At 35.5% G+C, this 17,446-nt stretch overlaps 1 protein-coding gene and 1 long non-coding RNA gene across 3 annotated transcripts in view; one reads left to right on the top strand and one right to left on the bottom strand.

The window, feature by feature from the left end:
* The first annotated feature begins 448 nt into the window (after nt 1-448).
* The window catches only part of LOC123549585 (uncharacterized), a 47,558-nt gene continuing 30,560 nt past the window's right edge, over nt 449-17,446 (top strand). The window contains exon 1 of one of the 2 annotated variants that reach the window (XM_045337778.2): nt 449-1,181. In XM_045337778.2, coding sequence (XP_045193713.2) covers nt 568-1,181 — 614 coding nt within the window. In that variant the 5' untranslated portion in view covers nt 449-567. The remainder of the gene's footprint in view (nt 1,182-17,446) is intronic. The other variant, XM_045337781.2, reaches the window with a different exon arrangement.
* LOC123549586 (uncharacterized) lies at nt 1,959-3,793 on the bottom strand. The gene is made up of 2 exons (XR_006686062.2): nt 3,622-3,793; nt 1,959-3,129 (listed from the first exon to the last, which is right to left on the bottom strand). It is a non-coding gene; the product is annotated as an uncharacterized LOC123549586 (long non-coding RNA).

The following is a 17,446-nucleotide window of genomic DNA, read 5'->3' as shown; positions in this document are numbered from 1 at the left end:
GAAGATCCCTCAATGGTGGGAATTTATGGATTTTTAAACAATTAATAGGCAATAAATTAGAAGCAACTGCAGTGAGCTTGATGAAAATTGTGCATGCACCACTGACCTGTATTGCTCTACATTTATGTAAAATTCCATGACGATTGATTCATCAATAAATTACTAAGACACAATTAAGATCCCAATGTTTTACCAAATCAAGGCGTAAATCTCTGCTTTTACTGGGTCAAGGGAAATAATACTAATTTTGAGCAAAGATTATGACCTCATTAGTAATCATAAGATGTTTAAATTATTTTATTTTGATGCATAAGTATTTTCAATTTTGAACGAACTGTCGGGCGGACCTCTGTACCCTTCACCCTAAGCGGAAGTTATTTAGAAAATGTTTACTAAGACTGCATCGAATTTACTGCTTGTAAGGTTTGTATTAATGTAATTTGACACTACTCGTCAAAACAGATAATTGAAAATTGCGTAAGTCAGTGGGTGGTTTGATGATTGGATATTTTAATTCTGGTAGAGAAGTGTTTACACATTTTACAATTGGACTCGTAATAAGTTACAATGCGGCTAAAATGGAATAAATCTTTTAAATTTATGACAAGATTTACAGTGATTTTAATTATATTGAATACACTACGTAACACCTATAGGAAACATTTGACAAAGTTTGACTCTGTAGAACATTCAACCCTACTTACTGACAGCAGTATTCGCGAAAGAGTTTCATTTAACAGACTGAATGTTTCACAATTGAAAAAATGTACAGACAGGATTACTTTGAACTATAAGTTTCTAAATGTTACAAGTAGTTGCAAAGCGGCAGTTTTTCCTTCTCATCTTGCACGGAAACCATCTTGGCGTGCTGCTGACAAAAATAATCAATCATACGTATTTTCTGCGTACGTTTTACGTAAAAAACGTCAAATAGTGATAGTTGGAATAACACAAGAAGGATCATCAAAATACTATTGTCAGATTTGGAATCAAAATTTTGGAAGACAAAACATGAAGATGGAAGAGGAACCAGCAAAAGTTGTAACACTTCCGGAAGGGCGTTCACTCAGGTATGTAACTGCGCAAGTTGTTACACTGTCTACTCGGGAATATAACTGCAAAACGTATGGCATCTACTCAACTGCACAAACTGTCACATGTTTGGCAGGGCATCTCCTCAGGTAAATAAATAGAATAAGTATAGGGACCTCCAGTGGCATATACAGAATGGCTCATATCCGTATCAAGTATATGCTATAGAAAAATGTCGCCATAGGAAAGACCAGTAGACTAGCTACAAAGACGAAGACAGGACTAGGTAATAAATATGCATGAAAGCAAAACGGTAATCTTTTGAATCGTTGAGCGACCTGTGAAGTTTTCACTTTTCTCTATTTTTATATCATGATGAAATATTGCGAAATGTATGCGTGATGTACATAAAACACGCGTATTATTTTCAGTTTCTATTATTACCGATCCGTACTATCAACGTCGTTAAGGAAACAATATAGCTCAAATTGTACTGAAGTAATATTAAGTTACCGGCAGTTATATAGCAAAAATACAAAAAATAGCCATATTTGCATAACTTCTGTATTATTTCGTGTAGCGCGATCTTACATCTGACTTTCGTTTTAACTTAAAACCATATAATACATTTAGAGCATACAACAACTTTATTAATAAAATGCAGCGATAGTTCAAAGAGACTGAGCAAAACGAATTAGTATTTGACCTACTAGGCCCCAAGCTAGAAGTGGAAACCCTCTCGACCACTAGGGATTTTGAAGACCCTATTTTTTCTAAAAGCACAATGTCTATAGAGCATACTTCTGAATTCTGCCATCTGGCGATCGGGTTATCATTTAAAATACGTTACCCAAAAGGCATGTGTTTATGGCAGAAACAAACAAACTAATGAGTAGCTTTGACCTGTAAAATTTAATTGTCAATGCCCGCCTTTGATTGTTTTTATTCTAAATATATCATCTACTGTTGTAATTTAAAATATATACATTTTCATTGATACAGATTCAAGGTTTATCAACAGGTTCAGCTGGCAAAAAGTCGGCACGTAAGCCTAAAATTCTAAATATTGTACACGAATTTCAATAGATTTTAAATAATTACTGTTCAGCAGTTGTGAGAAAAGTATATACTTTATGCATTGCTATAACGTCACTTTAAACAAAAATTCAATCTTGTTCATTTTCAGTTAAATGACTATATATAATAAATTATTATCTTATCTTTATACTGATGTTCTGACTTGGAAAATGGAAATATACGCATCAACAAAATCGACCTCTGCCAATTTGATATCTTTGCCAACTTCTACTGCCAATTTTTACCACTGCACTGCTTCTGCTTCTGCTGTACATGTACTACCAATATCACATATTTGCTTTTGCTACCGCTGCTGCTGCCAATTTCACATTTTGTGCTACTGCTACTGCTATTGTTGTTATTGCTACTGCCAATTTCATATTTTTGCCACTGCTCCAGTTTCCACTGCTGCTGCCAATTTCACATTTTGTGCTACTGCTACTGCCATTATTTTTATTGCTATTGCCAATTTAATATTTTTTGCGACTGCTCCAGTTTGTTTCCACTACTGCTGCCAATTTCACATTTGTGCTTCTGCTACTGTTATTGCTGTTGTTGTTATTGCTACTGCCAATTTCATATTTTTTGCCACTGCTTCAGTTTCCACTGTTTCTGCCAATTTCACATTTTGTGCTACTGCTACTGCTATTGTTGTTTTTGCTACTGCCAAATTCATATTTTTTTTTGCCACTGCTCCAGTTTCCACTGCTGCTGCCCATTCACATTTTGTGCTACTGCTACTGTTATTGTTGTTATTGCTAATTTCATATTTTTTGCCACTGCTCCAGTTTCCACTGCTGCAGCCAATTTCACATTTTTTGCTACTGCTACTGTTATTGTTGCTATTGCTACTGCCAATTTCATATTTTTGCCATTGCTCCAGTTGCCACTGCTGCTGCTAATTTCATTTTGTGCTACTGCTACTGTTGCTATTCGCTACTGCAAATTTCACATTTATACCATTGCAACTGTTGCTCCTTCATAATTTTCCCACTTTTTTCAATAAACTGTAGTATGGAGCTGCAAAATAAGTAAACATTTGTTGAAATCATTGGAAATAAAAAAGTGATTATGTTTGTTTAGTGCGTAAAATCAGGATCATTGAGTGTAATCTCCTCAGGAAGAGCGAACGAAGCCGTATACAAATGTGGAAAATTTTATTAACCGTGGTAGTCTGCACCTCGAAAGACTCTACGGCTGTGCTCGGAGTACTAACCTAATTGCGCGACATGTGACTTTACTCTTTTTGCGGGTCCGGACTGAAATGAAACAAAAAGATCAGTGATCAGATAATTTGCAATATGCAGATTCTTGGTAAATGATCGGTAGAAATATCAGCTAAACCGAACCTTGATTATCATCTATCCGTTTATGGTACATTGCACTTTTACTTTCGTCACATGTAACTTCCTGTTACAACAGTAATAGTAATATATTCATAACATCGACTTGTCTCTTCTTAAGTTACAGTACAAAAGAAAGATATCAGTACTGTCGTAATGAAACACTTACCTTTTTGTTTTGCTGCACCGAAGTGAAGATATGGTTAATGGCTTACAGTTCCAGTTACTTACATGCAAGCTACTTTATTTTGCATTTCTATTCTGTATTTGTAATTCATAATATTCTCACCTTCCTTTGATTATAACTAAAGTTAAGTAACAGTATGCTATATATACGTGCGATGAATGTAATCAGTTACGTTTTAACTCTGTGTAGTTTGGCTGATGTCCAAAATAGCTATTAAATTATAAACTGTACAAAGTGTCTTTTGGTAAGGTGAAACAGTAATAATATAGTAGTCGCAACTTGACCGCGATGGTTGATCTTGGACTGATTATTCATATCGATTATTGTAGAAATATGGGGTGCCTAGGGTTGCCGTCAATTTTAAATTTATGAATGCAAAGAGCTGAAGAGTTTTACGTACACACCTTTTCAATAATAGTTTATATCTAATTATGTATTATAATATAAAGGTCAACCATCGAGGTCAAGTCCACTATATCTGTCATGTGTTTACGAATCGGATAGAAATATCCGTCCCGAGGGCACCTTTGCATTCAGCGGTAATGAGGCTTGCCGAATTACCGCCCATGCGCAGGTGGCCGAGGGACGGATATTTCCATCCATTTCGTAAACACATGACTGATAATTTTTCTTGCATATCGTATACATGTAAGCATTTTATTCTGGCAGATTATTTCTCTTGCATACCGTATTTTACAAATAACAGGTAGAAATACTTTCTTTGTAGCACTCTTTCTTATAGTAGAGCGCGGGAAATTAACGTCCGTAAGCAGAAGTGACGTGATGATGTTTTGCGTTACGCTCAATAACAAAGTTCTACTTTAGTTTTATCGTTTATAGCGTAACGTTATGTTCTTACAGTAAACTAACGTATTTTGAATCGAGGAATATACTATAAGGAACGGAAAGAAACTATCAAGGTACCTGCTTTTTTCGTATTTTTACATAAACAATATATTATCAGTGCATGAACCACTAGTTGTCATTAACAGCATGAGAGTCATCTCGCATGGGGGTGCCAGATGGTTTTTGCCGGCATGGGTAGAATCACCGGAAACGCCAGTCCGGTGTGCAAGCAAATGTAAATAAAAAAATGTTCTACTTGTAATAATCGACGCAAAAACTTAGTACATGTATAAACTATTCAATGTCTGTTGCTTCGTGCGTTCCCCATATTTAATCAAAGTACTGAGAGGACTGATGGGGGCAGTGCTTTGCAGTTTCAAGACTCGATGTAACCCATTCATGTCAGGAAAGTACATGCAGGCATTATGTAATGCACTTGTATGTGGCAAAGAATGGAGGGGTCACCACTTTTACAGTGCACAACTATAAAATTTATTAACTTTGTGTTCAACACACTTCTATATTTTGTTCAAAAGATAAAGATAAAAAAATCTAGTCTTGTTCAATAGCACTTGTTCATCGACAAACAAAAAACCTTTCATTGCCAGGTTTGATAAAATGTAAAAAGATGAAGCTATACAATGTATTTCAATTTCTTCAATACGTCCTGACATCATGTGTTCTTGACAGTCTAACAAAAACAGGCAAATTTTGTAACACTTTATGAAAGTTTGGAAAGAAAGTCAAAATATTCCACTATGTGAAAGTTTAAAGGAACAGGATTTCCTTGAACTGACATTGAAAAAAAAACTAGGCTATATTTTCTAATGTGTACAATACTTACCAATTAAAAAGGTCAGGAATGTTTTTTTTTTTGTTACAGATAACTTGAAATAAGCATTATTTTAATAAGAAGTCGTCATGGTGGACGGATAGCTCAGTGGTTTGCACACTGGCCTTCCAATCTTGAGGTCGGGGGTTCGGTATTGTTTTTCTATCGACCAATGAGAAAGCTCGTTATTCATTTGAGCGTGATTTGCGAAAGACTGAAAAAAAAACCAAACAACAGCCAGCTAATATCAAACAATGACAAATTAAAGTAATTGACATCGGAAACTTCCTTGAGCGAGTTCGAGTTGTAATGGGATCAATAGGTCACTAGAAATGTCATAGTCTCAAGATGCTTTAGACAGCGCCATTGACCATATCGACATTAAAGGATAAATCCCGTCTTCCGGTATTTCCGTGAATACGTTCATAGGGGCTGGCGAGATTAACCGATATAAAGACCGTGTAAAATATTAGCAATATTTTTGCCAGAAGATAAGGATTTAATAAAGTTCTTACTTTCTCACAATGAAAATACTATTTTACGACTTTGGCAACAAAATCTTTGCAAAATAATTTGTTAACCTTAAAAAATGCGAATAAATTCACACCATCGGTTTCGAGCCACGGAAGCGGCAGTGAAGAATAAAAGAAAAAAAAATCAAAAATAAAGTAAACTTTGAGGATATTTTTGCTATGTACATTTTAATTACAATAATATTTTATGATAATCTGCAATACATTTTATTAATTTTCTTTGTTAAAACCTTGAAAAATGGATAATCTTTAACACTATTCTTGGCGATATCGAGAATTGTCCGGTTGGACGCGTTGATTAGAAATGTCAACAGAATGAGTGTAGACTATCCCGGATTAGTCCAAATAATTGTACTCAAGAGTTGAATATCGTTATACTTTTTTGACTGGTCGATATCCCCCTCCTCTAGGTTGACAACGTGACATATTAGAATGTAAAATCGGTCGGTCTACCCGAGGTCTCATTATTTAGTCTGATCCCGGATGTGCAAATATTTTGACCGGTTGTCGGACATCTAAACAACCCGAACTGGGCAGGCTAGAGGTCCAGTAATCAATATACATGTACTATTATAAACTGTAATACAGTACCAGCGTATAACGTAATTGCTGGTAAAAGTTATGATTAGTTGTCATAAAGTTGCCTTTATTACGTTTATTTTTGTAAATATTTTATGTATAATTAGCTCTCACTCGAGTTCAATACAAATTGAATATGAAATTGTAACAGCGATTTCTAGTAGTCACCGTTATTTATTTCCTCTCACTGTTATGCGTTTTGAAAAAGTAGCTAAAAATCCTATATGACAATGGGAAAATCGGTGTCTTCTATGACAGAGTTATCACTTGCAAAGGCCGTGCAGTCTGTAGTTCAAAGCTCAAATTATGAGGTCAAAGAAGTAATCTTGAAACGTTATGAACGTGTTCCTGAGGCAAATAGTACCAAAATGACCCATGCTGAACTTGCCCGAGTTAAACAGGACTTATTTGATAGTTTGAGTACCTTAAAGAAGATTGTTTAATTTATTATATGCTGAGACAGCTAATTTTAACTTAAGAATTTAAAAGGTGTATTGGCACCGAGGCTTAATCCTTTTTACAGGAGGTGCAAAATTGTTGCATAAATTCTTGCACTTAAAGGTCCACGCATACAAATATACATGCACGTACGCACGCACGCACACGCAAAGCAAAGCAAGACGGTGCCCAACTAGTTTGTTCTTTGTGCCCACTTGTTTTATTTTTTGTTTACCGCTTTGTTTATGTGTTTCTTGATTATTAGATCCTAAAGTGTGAGGTTGTTCACTGTTCAAGGTTTCTGACCATTTCTAAACGATGTTCCCATTTTCAGCATGCCTTTTTCCGTAGAGGTTTATTAATATATATATATATATATATATATATATATATATATATATATATATATATATATATATATATATATATATATATATATTGTATTGTGGTGTGCACTGGTATACCGACTCCACGTTTAGATGCTGAATTAACTTTAGATATTGTTAAACATTTTAATTTGAACATTTGGTAAATTTCGTTTAATTCGGGACCAAAGGAGTAACAACGTCTAAGCCGTTTTAAGTGCCACGTTTTCATCATCAGGCGTAAGACGAATCCAAAGCTAGGCGTAAACAGGCGTAACCTGGTTATAACAATGAGTACAAGTTGTCAAACATTACATATTTCTAAAGTAGAAATCAATATATTTTGCTAGAATGTGTTTTGTATAATGATTCATGTGAAAAATCTTAAGCCGTATTTTTATAAGAAAAAAAGACCGAACATACACGAATCAACTGAATTGAAAAAATAACTTAGGTCATTAGAAATATATAGCGACGTTGAAAACAAAAAGTCTTATGTTTTATTGTTTAACCCACGATGAGTAGTCTCAATTCAAATTTCACATTTTTTCTTTGTTATTGCACTTCTAACGTACTAGAACTAAAATACGTAGTCTCCTGTCACAACTTTGCATTTGTTAGGAAAACTTTTGTGAGACTAAATACTAAAACAGCGAAACTATTTGACACAGCGATGTTTATTTCTCATGAATGTACCCTTTAAGCGTATATCCACCTTTCAGAATGTGTTGATAATTGTCAAGTTCAAATATATTATGTAACGGGTATAATTATGACTGAATATTGAATAAATTCTGTCTGCCCATATTACATTTCGGCCCGTATAAGTAAACAAATTGCACGGACGGTTGTTTTAATTGTTGAAATGTCCTTTTTACCCATTAAAATCACAGAATCCGGGATCATTAACTCTGTATCCGGGATCATTAACTTTTAGTTCACTTCATTGAAAACAGAATCCGGGATCATTAACTCTTTTTGTTCATTTCATTGAAAACAGAAACTTTTGTAAACGCATCTACCCACTCGGTTGCAAACGACCTTTAGAACATATTTTATTTTGTTTTCCCATACAAATCACAATATTTTACTGACGTATGTTACTTAGAAATATTATATATTTACGGATAAACGCTGAATAGAATCTCTATTTTGAAAATGCGTCTACCCGGATGAAATTTTATTAATTTTAATTCATATTTACCGGTTTCTATAGCTTAAGTGTCTTGCAAACTATGCAAAGCCTGCAATAGCTGTATCACGTAATGACTCTTGAGTATACAGTGCAACCTCTGCAGAGCAACACCCTTTGGGAGATTCAAATATTGACTGTTATGTAGAGGTTGTTGCTCTGGAGAGGTAAATTTGATAGTATATTTCAGCTTAGGGAAATTGATGACGTTGTTATAGAGAGGTTTTTGCATAAGAGAGGTCCGCTCTGGAGAGGCTGTACTGTACATGCAATGAGATGTTGATATTAATTAAAACAAATATAGGCTGTAATCCCGGTTGAATAAAGTATTTTAGAAGAACCTTTGCAAGCAAAAAAAATCCAATAATGGGAGGTAATGAAATATATGATACCCATCATGCCCCCTCATACTGGCTTAATCGGAGTTTACATTGAATGGAATCCGCAACACTGAAAGTACGCCCGCCTTGCGCAACAAAGCAGACATAAAAACAAAGAAAAATATCAAACAGGGAGTGCCACGCACCAAAACCGCAGCCTCCTCAAAACGAACCCCCAGCACGCAAACGCGTGCACCACACACACACTCAAAGCTTACACATCAGGACAAAACGAACAACACACACACACACACACACACACACACACCCAAAGCAAACACATAAGGACAAGACGAACAATAAGCATACACACACGCGCGCACACAAAGTCAACACACAAGGACAAAACGACCAAACAAAGGAACACAGTGGGGCACCGCCTTGGAACGGTCAGTGGCAAAAACACCACTGGGGAGCTTAAACCAGTTTATGGTGCGCACCCAACCTCACTCTTACCCCCACCATGTTCCAAAGACATGGGACAGTGTAAATAAAAGTAATCCTCTCCAGGTGAATCTCTAACACACGTAATGGAAACAAAAATGCATGGCATGTAAAACACAAAAATGCACGTGTATAAATATATAAAAAGCAAACCTTAAGAACCAAAAACGTATGTACTCAATGCCTTTTCAGAAGACAGAGCAACAAGAGAAACACCCTTAAGGGCCCGACGAAACAGGCCAGAAGACAAATATCAAAACAGTTCAGTCCTGGTAGGATTTAAAAACTGCTCATCATAGAGTCCTCCCCCTCTTCCGTCAGACGCAATCAAAGAGGGAAGCGTAGTGTCCAATTGTAAACGGGTTGAACACTAAACATGCGGTATGTCTCAAAACAGTTGGGTCGTAACCTCTTTTAATAAAACGTTTGATAATCTTTTCAAATACATTTGGAAAATTACCATGACCCAAGATCTTACGAAGTTTGTAAACCACATCCCCATAAAAAACGGGTTTAGAAATACCTTCTCGCAGAAGTGTCTTTAAATTACTATTGAATTTTAAAACTAAATCAGAATTACGATAATAAAATTTAGTAAAATATTTATGCAATTTGTAATAACGGTAGCCTTGCTGAAGAAGTTTACTTGTAATATATTGATTACGTTCATTGAAATGCTTGACATGACTACACGCTCTGGCAAACCGAATTAATTGAGAAATATATACCCCATAAGATGTAGCCTGAGGTACATCCCCACCCAAATGGGGAAAATTTACAATACTAAAATTAAAATCATCCCTCTTGTCATAAATTTTGGTATGTATAATATTGTCATAAATCGAGAGATGTAAATCTAAAAATGAAGCATCAGTATCCGAATTGTTTGTTTTAATTAACTGAAGCTCCCTAGGATAAATAGTACCCACCAAATGACCAAAAAACGGATTATCCATATTAAGAATATCATCCAAATAGCGTGATGTATTATTAAATGCAGTTATAATATCTGCTTGCGTATCTGGAGAAAGGCTCAACATAAAGTCTCTTTCATAACAATATAAAAACAAATCTGCGACAAGGGGTGCACAATTTGTTCCCATGGGAATACCAACAACTTGTCTAAAAACTGCATTCCCAAACCTGATGTAACTGTTGTTCAAGAAAAAGGAAAGGGCTTTACAAACTTCGTCACAGCTCCACATAGTATAATGTTTGATAATATTGCTAGTAAAAAAAGCTTTATCAAGATTGCAAGCGATAAATGTAGCATTCTCTCTGGCAAAAGTCTTTTGAATTAGGGCAGTTAATTTGTCATTTATTAAGTTATGTGGTAAAGTGGTATACAAAGTAGAAAAATCGTATGTACTGACTGTAGATACCTTGTAATTATTAATTTTCAACTTATCCAGGATTTCGCCAGAAGTTTAAATCGACCAAAATAAGTGTTTACCAGAGTTTTCGTATACTTTATCGCAGTATCTTTCCACGTGGGCTTTCACAGCAGTTAGACATGATGTTAATAGTTTTGAAATATTTGTAGTTGTACAAGAGCTATAATTAGCGATAAAGCGAGCTTTATCTGGTTGTTTATGCAATTTAGGAATCCAGTACATGGTCGGTAGTTTGATTTGTTGATCGTCTATACGAACTTTTAAATTAGAAACTTCAGTGATGTGATCAGTAACCAATTTGTTTTCAACAGAAGGACTCAATGTATAAGTTTTAGTGCTATTTAGTAAGTAAAACATACTTGGTTTAATAAATTCTGACCATGAAGTAATGAAATGTTGTGCACAACCCTCATGCACATAAGTAGTGAATAGTTTCTTTGTAATAGGGTCTAATATATTGTTCCCAAGTTTTGCAATAATTATCTTCCTTGAAGGAAACTTGCAGACATTTTGTGTGTCGAGTTCCTAAATATATTATAGGGATAGTTTACAAAATTAGCCAATAACAAAACAGTAAAGATATAAAGACAGTAAGTCTTGGTCTAATTCTTTAAACATTTAAAGATTACATACATTATGTAGTAACAATAAAAGAAACTTATTTATCAATAAATAAAATTTCATGGCACTGTGAGGAATTCTTCCCTAATCTGTAGTAAGTTTAAGGTTAGGAATGACTCTCAAAATGGAAGCTTGGAGAGATAATGTGTGCAGTGTAAGAAGCATCTATGCAATAATTATTCCACATTTGTATTTGTCTGTCAAGCAACAACTTAAAATAAAAGGTCTTTCTTAACATACCTGGTTATTTAACTGAAATGTTTAAATTCTTTATTAACCCGAACAAAATACTCTAATGTAAAGGATATAAGTCTGCCCTGACCTAGCTGCACGTTTTTTTTTATCATAAATTGTTACTTGAAACCTTGAAAACATAAAGAGACAAAGGGTCGCCTTTATATACGTTAGATCAATCTGAGATGTCGCCATTGAATGTAACATAGAATCCAAGGTCTTTATCTCACTTGATCCATTTAAGCTTTGTTGAACCGTAATTTTCACACAAACGAATTCGTCACACGTGTGAAAATTTCGTACGAATTCCTCACACACTGCGTGACAAATACGTACGAATATGTCACAAGTAGGTATTGTGAAATTTTCGAGCCCAATTTTCAGCTCATCTGATTTTTGGAAAAAAAGATGAGTTATTGTCATCACTTGATCAGCGTCAGCGTTGCCTTGTTAAGTTTTATGTTTAGGTCAGCTTTTCTCCTAAACTATCAATGGTATTGCTTTGAAATTTGGAACACTTATTCACCATCAATAGCTGACCCTGTACAGCAAGAAACATAACTCCATCCTGCTTTTTGCAAGAATTATGGCCCCTTTTGGACTTAGAAAATATCAGATTTCTTGGTTAAGTTTTATGTTTAGGTCAACTTTCCTCCTAAACTATCAAAGCTATTGCTTTGAAACTTGCAACACTTGTTCACCATTATAAGCTGACCATGTGGAGCAAGAAACATAACTCTGTCCTGCTTTTTGCAAGAAGTATGGCCCATTTTGGGCTTAGAAAATATCAGATTTATTGGTTAAGTTTTATGTTTAGGTCAGATTTTTTCCTAAAGTATTCAAGCTATTGCTTTGAAACTTGCAACAGTTGTTCCCATCATAAGCTGACTTTGTACATCAAGAAACATCTTGCTTTTTGCAGGAATTATGTCCCTTTTGGGGCTTAGAAAATCATGGGTAGGACAATTTTTCTATTATACAAAAAAAATCAGATGAGCGTCAGCACCCGCAAGGCGGTGCTCTTGTTAACCACCTCTTAGTACCAACGAAATTTTCACAAATATGTCACAGCAAAAAAGTTTCTAGTCACTTAGAAATGGTAGTGAAGTTTGCCAAAATCCTGGTTTTGCAAAGATATCCTGGCGGCTGTTAATAACTGATTTTCGCAAAGAGTCCGCCGATATGGATATGCACCGTGCATTTGTGTATAAAATTTTAGTAACTATTTGAAATTCAATTCATTTTTATGCAACTTGTGTGGACAAGACATTTTGATTAACGATTTACAGGTGATTTTGAGATCAAAATATATAATTATACATAATATACAATCACGAATAAGGACGGTCCGACCAAGTACATAAATATGCCTTTAAGCTTTAAAATGTTCTTAATAGTTGGTGTAAAACAGAAGTAATATGTTCATAGTTGATTTTACGAATTCAAACAATGAGAGAAAAAATCTACCGATTATTAGATTAGATAATATGATAATTATAAAAGACCAAACTGTCAAATTGATTCCCCCCCGAACCAAATAAGTCATAAATTCAAACTGACGAATAAGTAATGAATTTTAAACTGTTTTTTATTCTATTTTTTTATTATTATTATTTTATATAGTATTATTTTTATAAATAACATATCTCTTGAAAATATTTTCTAAGACATGCGAAAAGTATGTCATTTCAGCAATATATTTTCTGAATTAATATTTTAGAAATAACACGTGCACGGAAAAGATATCTTAACAGAATGCGAATCGGGATTTATAGGATTTTGCTGCATACTTATAGATTCCCCTCTGATAAACGGTACTGATCGCCGCAAACTGATAAAGATTCTCCATAATACACATCCACAACGGCGTCGAGGCACGGCAATGAAAAAATCAATAATCTATCGGCTTATCAGTGGCGTTGCAATTCCTTAGCAGCTGCTATTTTCACGCAGAATCAAGAACACATTTTTGATTGCGGGTTTATCCCGCTACCAAAGTTAAAGTGTATTTCTGACAATCATAGCATCCTTATTTTATTCCGAAATCACATCCAAAGGATGTTCATGTGCTACACAAAATAGTCCCATTCATGAACAGTGCGGATGAATTCTCAATGAACAAGCAGTTCTTATTCAACCTGTATCTACTCGCACTGACCATTTAGATTATATGAGATCTATGAATGATAAGGTATTCCAGCCCATGGTTACACCACAAGCTGGGTCAGGCACAGTTCATCTTAGATATGAGGCACATTAATTTTTTATTTGTTTCTCATTTATGTATATTCATAGACTGGCATTTAAACAGAAAATAAATCTACCAAAACCCGCAACCATCAGACTATTTCAAGGCTTTGATTTTTAGCGCATTGAAACTAGTTATTGGATTTCAGAATAGGTCACATGATCAAAACAAGCGTCGGTTTCAGAATCGATCACGTGATCAAATCAAGCGTCTTTATTATTCTTACGCTTAAGTAGATCTGTTATAATTTATATTTACAATGCAGTTTAATTTTCTTCAGATACTTTTGTTAATATAAAATGTGTAGATCTATTTATTCATATCTGGATCAAAAATATAATTGCAAAATGCAATATTAAAGTTATGTTTGGTAAATACTTTGGAACTTGTCTTCTTTGTGTTGTCAGGTTGGTCATAAGCTCGACAAGAAAATTGAAAGACGGTTTGTTAAATCTGGGGGCACGGCCCCCAAAAACGAAGTAGATGATTAAACCTACGGAACTCTCAAACAACTTAAGTATCTGTTTAATCGGTAATTCGATGTTATTTAAAATTGAGATGGTTTTTGAAAAAGTAATATGGAGGCATATTTCTGCCACGAGATAGCTATGTAGTTTTCTGAAAAGATCATCTCAATAGTGCAAGGTTTCCTGGAAATATTATTACGGTAATTTACATTATTTTGTCAATACTTTTAGTGCAAGTGCCCACAACTGCCATTGATGAAGTAGATTACCTTTCTCGATACTTTCAGAAATTTTCTCGATATTTCAAACTTTTCGGAAAAGTTTATCGCAATAGCCTAAAGTTTCCTGGAAATAAAAGGCATATCGAGAAAAAATAATTTATTGCTATAATGTTTTCAGAAAAATGCTTTAAAGGAAAGTTAAAAATATTATCAGTGATAGTTACCGAGCATCTCGTGGCAGTTCCAAGCATTAACGCGAAATTTTCCGCTAAAACATGAATAAAATATTTAGAAAATATTATTTATTTCTTAAATGTTTTCAGAAAAACTGCTCACCTTTCCTGGAAAGTTTACAAAATTATCGTGATAGCTACCTAGCTATCTCGTGGCAGAAATATGCCACCATAAAGAAATGATCTGTCTATTTCGTCAAAACACTGCCGATAAGACACAGTAAAGTTTTTATCCCCAAGTCAGAACCTTACTTATTACTGAATGCAAAATGAAATACAGTCTATAATTGATTTACTTTTTTTGAGAGCCAAATTGCATTTTATCAAATTTTTCATACTTGTTGGACCATTTGGTTAGCGTGTTTAAAAGTAAATTGGAATATATCTTGGTAGGAACGTTAATTTAAGTGATACGGCGATGATTTTTGCATCGTTTTTGTCTCCCTTTTTGAAGATCGGTGTGATAATACTATTTCCCCCAGGAAGTGGTGTATTCGCCACTACTAAAACAGCCTGCTGTAAAGTGTGTTAAAAAGCTGAGATCAAATCGTAACTTGTCTAAAATATTTTGCTTTTTTGGTTGTCTAAGCCAGGCATTTTATTATTATTATACGAAAAGACTGTTGTCCTGACTGCATCTGTAAATGTGCAATCAAAATCTTATCAATTTGATCTGTGTTTAATTCCGGACCTGCATTTTCGGAGTTTGTTTGCTCAGTACCAGACATCGATTTAAAATGGTGAGATTCTGTTTCTACCTGATCCATATTACAATTACTGCATATTCAATCATTTCTGTCAGGAGAAGCTTCGTATGGTCCCCAGTTTAAATAATGTGCTTGCCCTAAACGAGAAAACAAGGGACAGAACTAAACAAATTGGAATTTAAAAAGGTGATCTGAGGTTGTAGAGCCTGCATAACACAGAAACTGCCAAAAGACAAAATTATAAATCAGGTACCATATCCAAGGGGTGGTTATACAATACCCAACGCTATGAAAGCGGGAGTATTGAAACCGCCCCAGCCGAAATGTTCAATCTAGAAAAACTAAACAGTACCAATAACACAACTTAAAATTCGTGCTGAACGATCTGAAAAGATCTAAATATAACAGCTCCGATTGAATGTTCAGGGAGACCTTTTACGGTCGCCACAGGTCACAAACAAAAAGTTAAAAACTCTTAACTTCCTCTTCTTTGTTCAGTGTGACTTTTGCTGTATTGATAGTGCTCTCCATTGTCCTCTCAACTGTAGACGAGAGCATCTCGCAGACCAACAGAGGCCAAAAGAGTCTTGGCAGCAGGCTGTGCTGAATGATCGAAGCATTGAACTCGCCTTGGAACCAGGCGTTTCCGATGTTTTTCGTCCGTCTTCAACCATGCGTGTTGCTTATACTGTGTTGTTGCGATCACTTACACAATTGTCAAACCAGGTGCTCGGACACTTAATTGGTTTGTCGACAATTTATGCTATTCCTTCCCCCTGTACTTTTAGCTTTAATTGATTACATACTTAACTTTTCTTCACATTCTGCACTCGTGTCGTCTTTGCATTTAGCTTCATCATAGTCCAGGTAACCATTTGTCAGTGAATGGAACACCCATAGTGCCTGGATGTGTGTCTCTGGTTTGATGATGGGGTCTAGCATGAAGCCTCTGTTGGCTGGAGGTCGGATGTTGGAACAAGTTTTCGGGCCTCTGATTTACCGGTCCCCAGATTAAATGGTGTAATATGACAAACACTGTACATCTTCTTACAATACCCTTTTCTAACCGCTGACAAGACGAGGTGTAGTTGTCTACGGTGAGGTGAAGTCTGATATTGCTACTACAGTAGCTCTTCAACAGACAACGGATGCATTCTAGAACTTGATAGTGTTCTATGACCTTTTATACCAGCTTGCTTGTGAGCAATAGAGCCGTAAGCGTCGGTCAGATCAAGCCACACCACAGTCAGGTTTTTCATCTCCCGCTTTGCTTCTCTCATTAGTTTGCTAATCGTGCTTGTGTGTACCACACAGACAGAGAAACCAGTAATGACTTCTTTGCACCGAAGTGTCCACATTATGATTGTTGACAATGTACGCCGTCAGTCTTTTGACAAGAATTGTTAAGAAAATCTTGCCTTCTACACAAAGGAGGGAATTTGTTTTGAACTGAGACAGTTCTTCTGAAATTTTCTTCTTAGGAACAAAACATCCATCTGCCTCTTGCCATGAGCTTAGAACTGTGTCATTCCTCCAGACAATCTGCAGCAGAAGCCAAAGTCTCTTGAGCATCTTGGGACACTTATTGTATACCTTTTTTGAGTATCCCGCTAGGTCCCGGCGCTGACTTGTTTCTAGCATTATCCCCTATTTCCTGTACTTCTTTCCATGTACGCTCAGCAATATTCATGTTCTCTGCTGGTTGGTCTACATCTTCTAACCACAAAGAGGTTTGCTTTTTCCATGTTTGATGTGTGTTCCAAGGAGCAACTCTTCGACATATTATCTAGGTCTGACAAAGATAAGAGGTAAGGGAAGATTTCTCGACAGCACAGAGCACCAAAAACACAGCCACAGAGCCACGCATTCGCATAGTAGGCTGACAACAAAAAGAAGCTGTAATGGAAAAATATTTCAGACGGGTTGCTTCAAACATCCAACAAGTACAAATTTATTTTATGCTAAATATAGATGGAGGAGAAGGAAATGGTAAGGGGCAAAATTGGGCCATTGGGGATGCGGGGGGGGGGGAGGGGGCGGGGTGGAAGGAACCCGAAGGGGAAAGTTGAACAA

The sequence above is a fragment of the Mercenaria mercenaria genome, chromosome 6 (assembly GCF_021730395.1).
Source record: "Mercenaria mercenaria strain notata chromosome 6, MADL_Memer_1, whole genome shotgun sequence".
In the NCBI taxonomy this organism is placed as follows: domain Eukaryota; kingdom Metazoa; phylum Mollusca; class Bivalvia; order Venerida; family Veneridae; genus Mercenaria; species Mercenaria mercenaria.
Note: the sequence above shows the minus strand (reverse complement) of the source record. Positions and strands in the feature narration are given on the sequence as shown.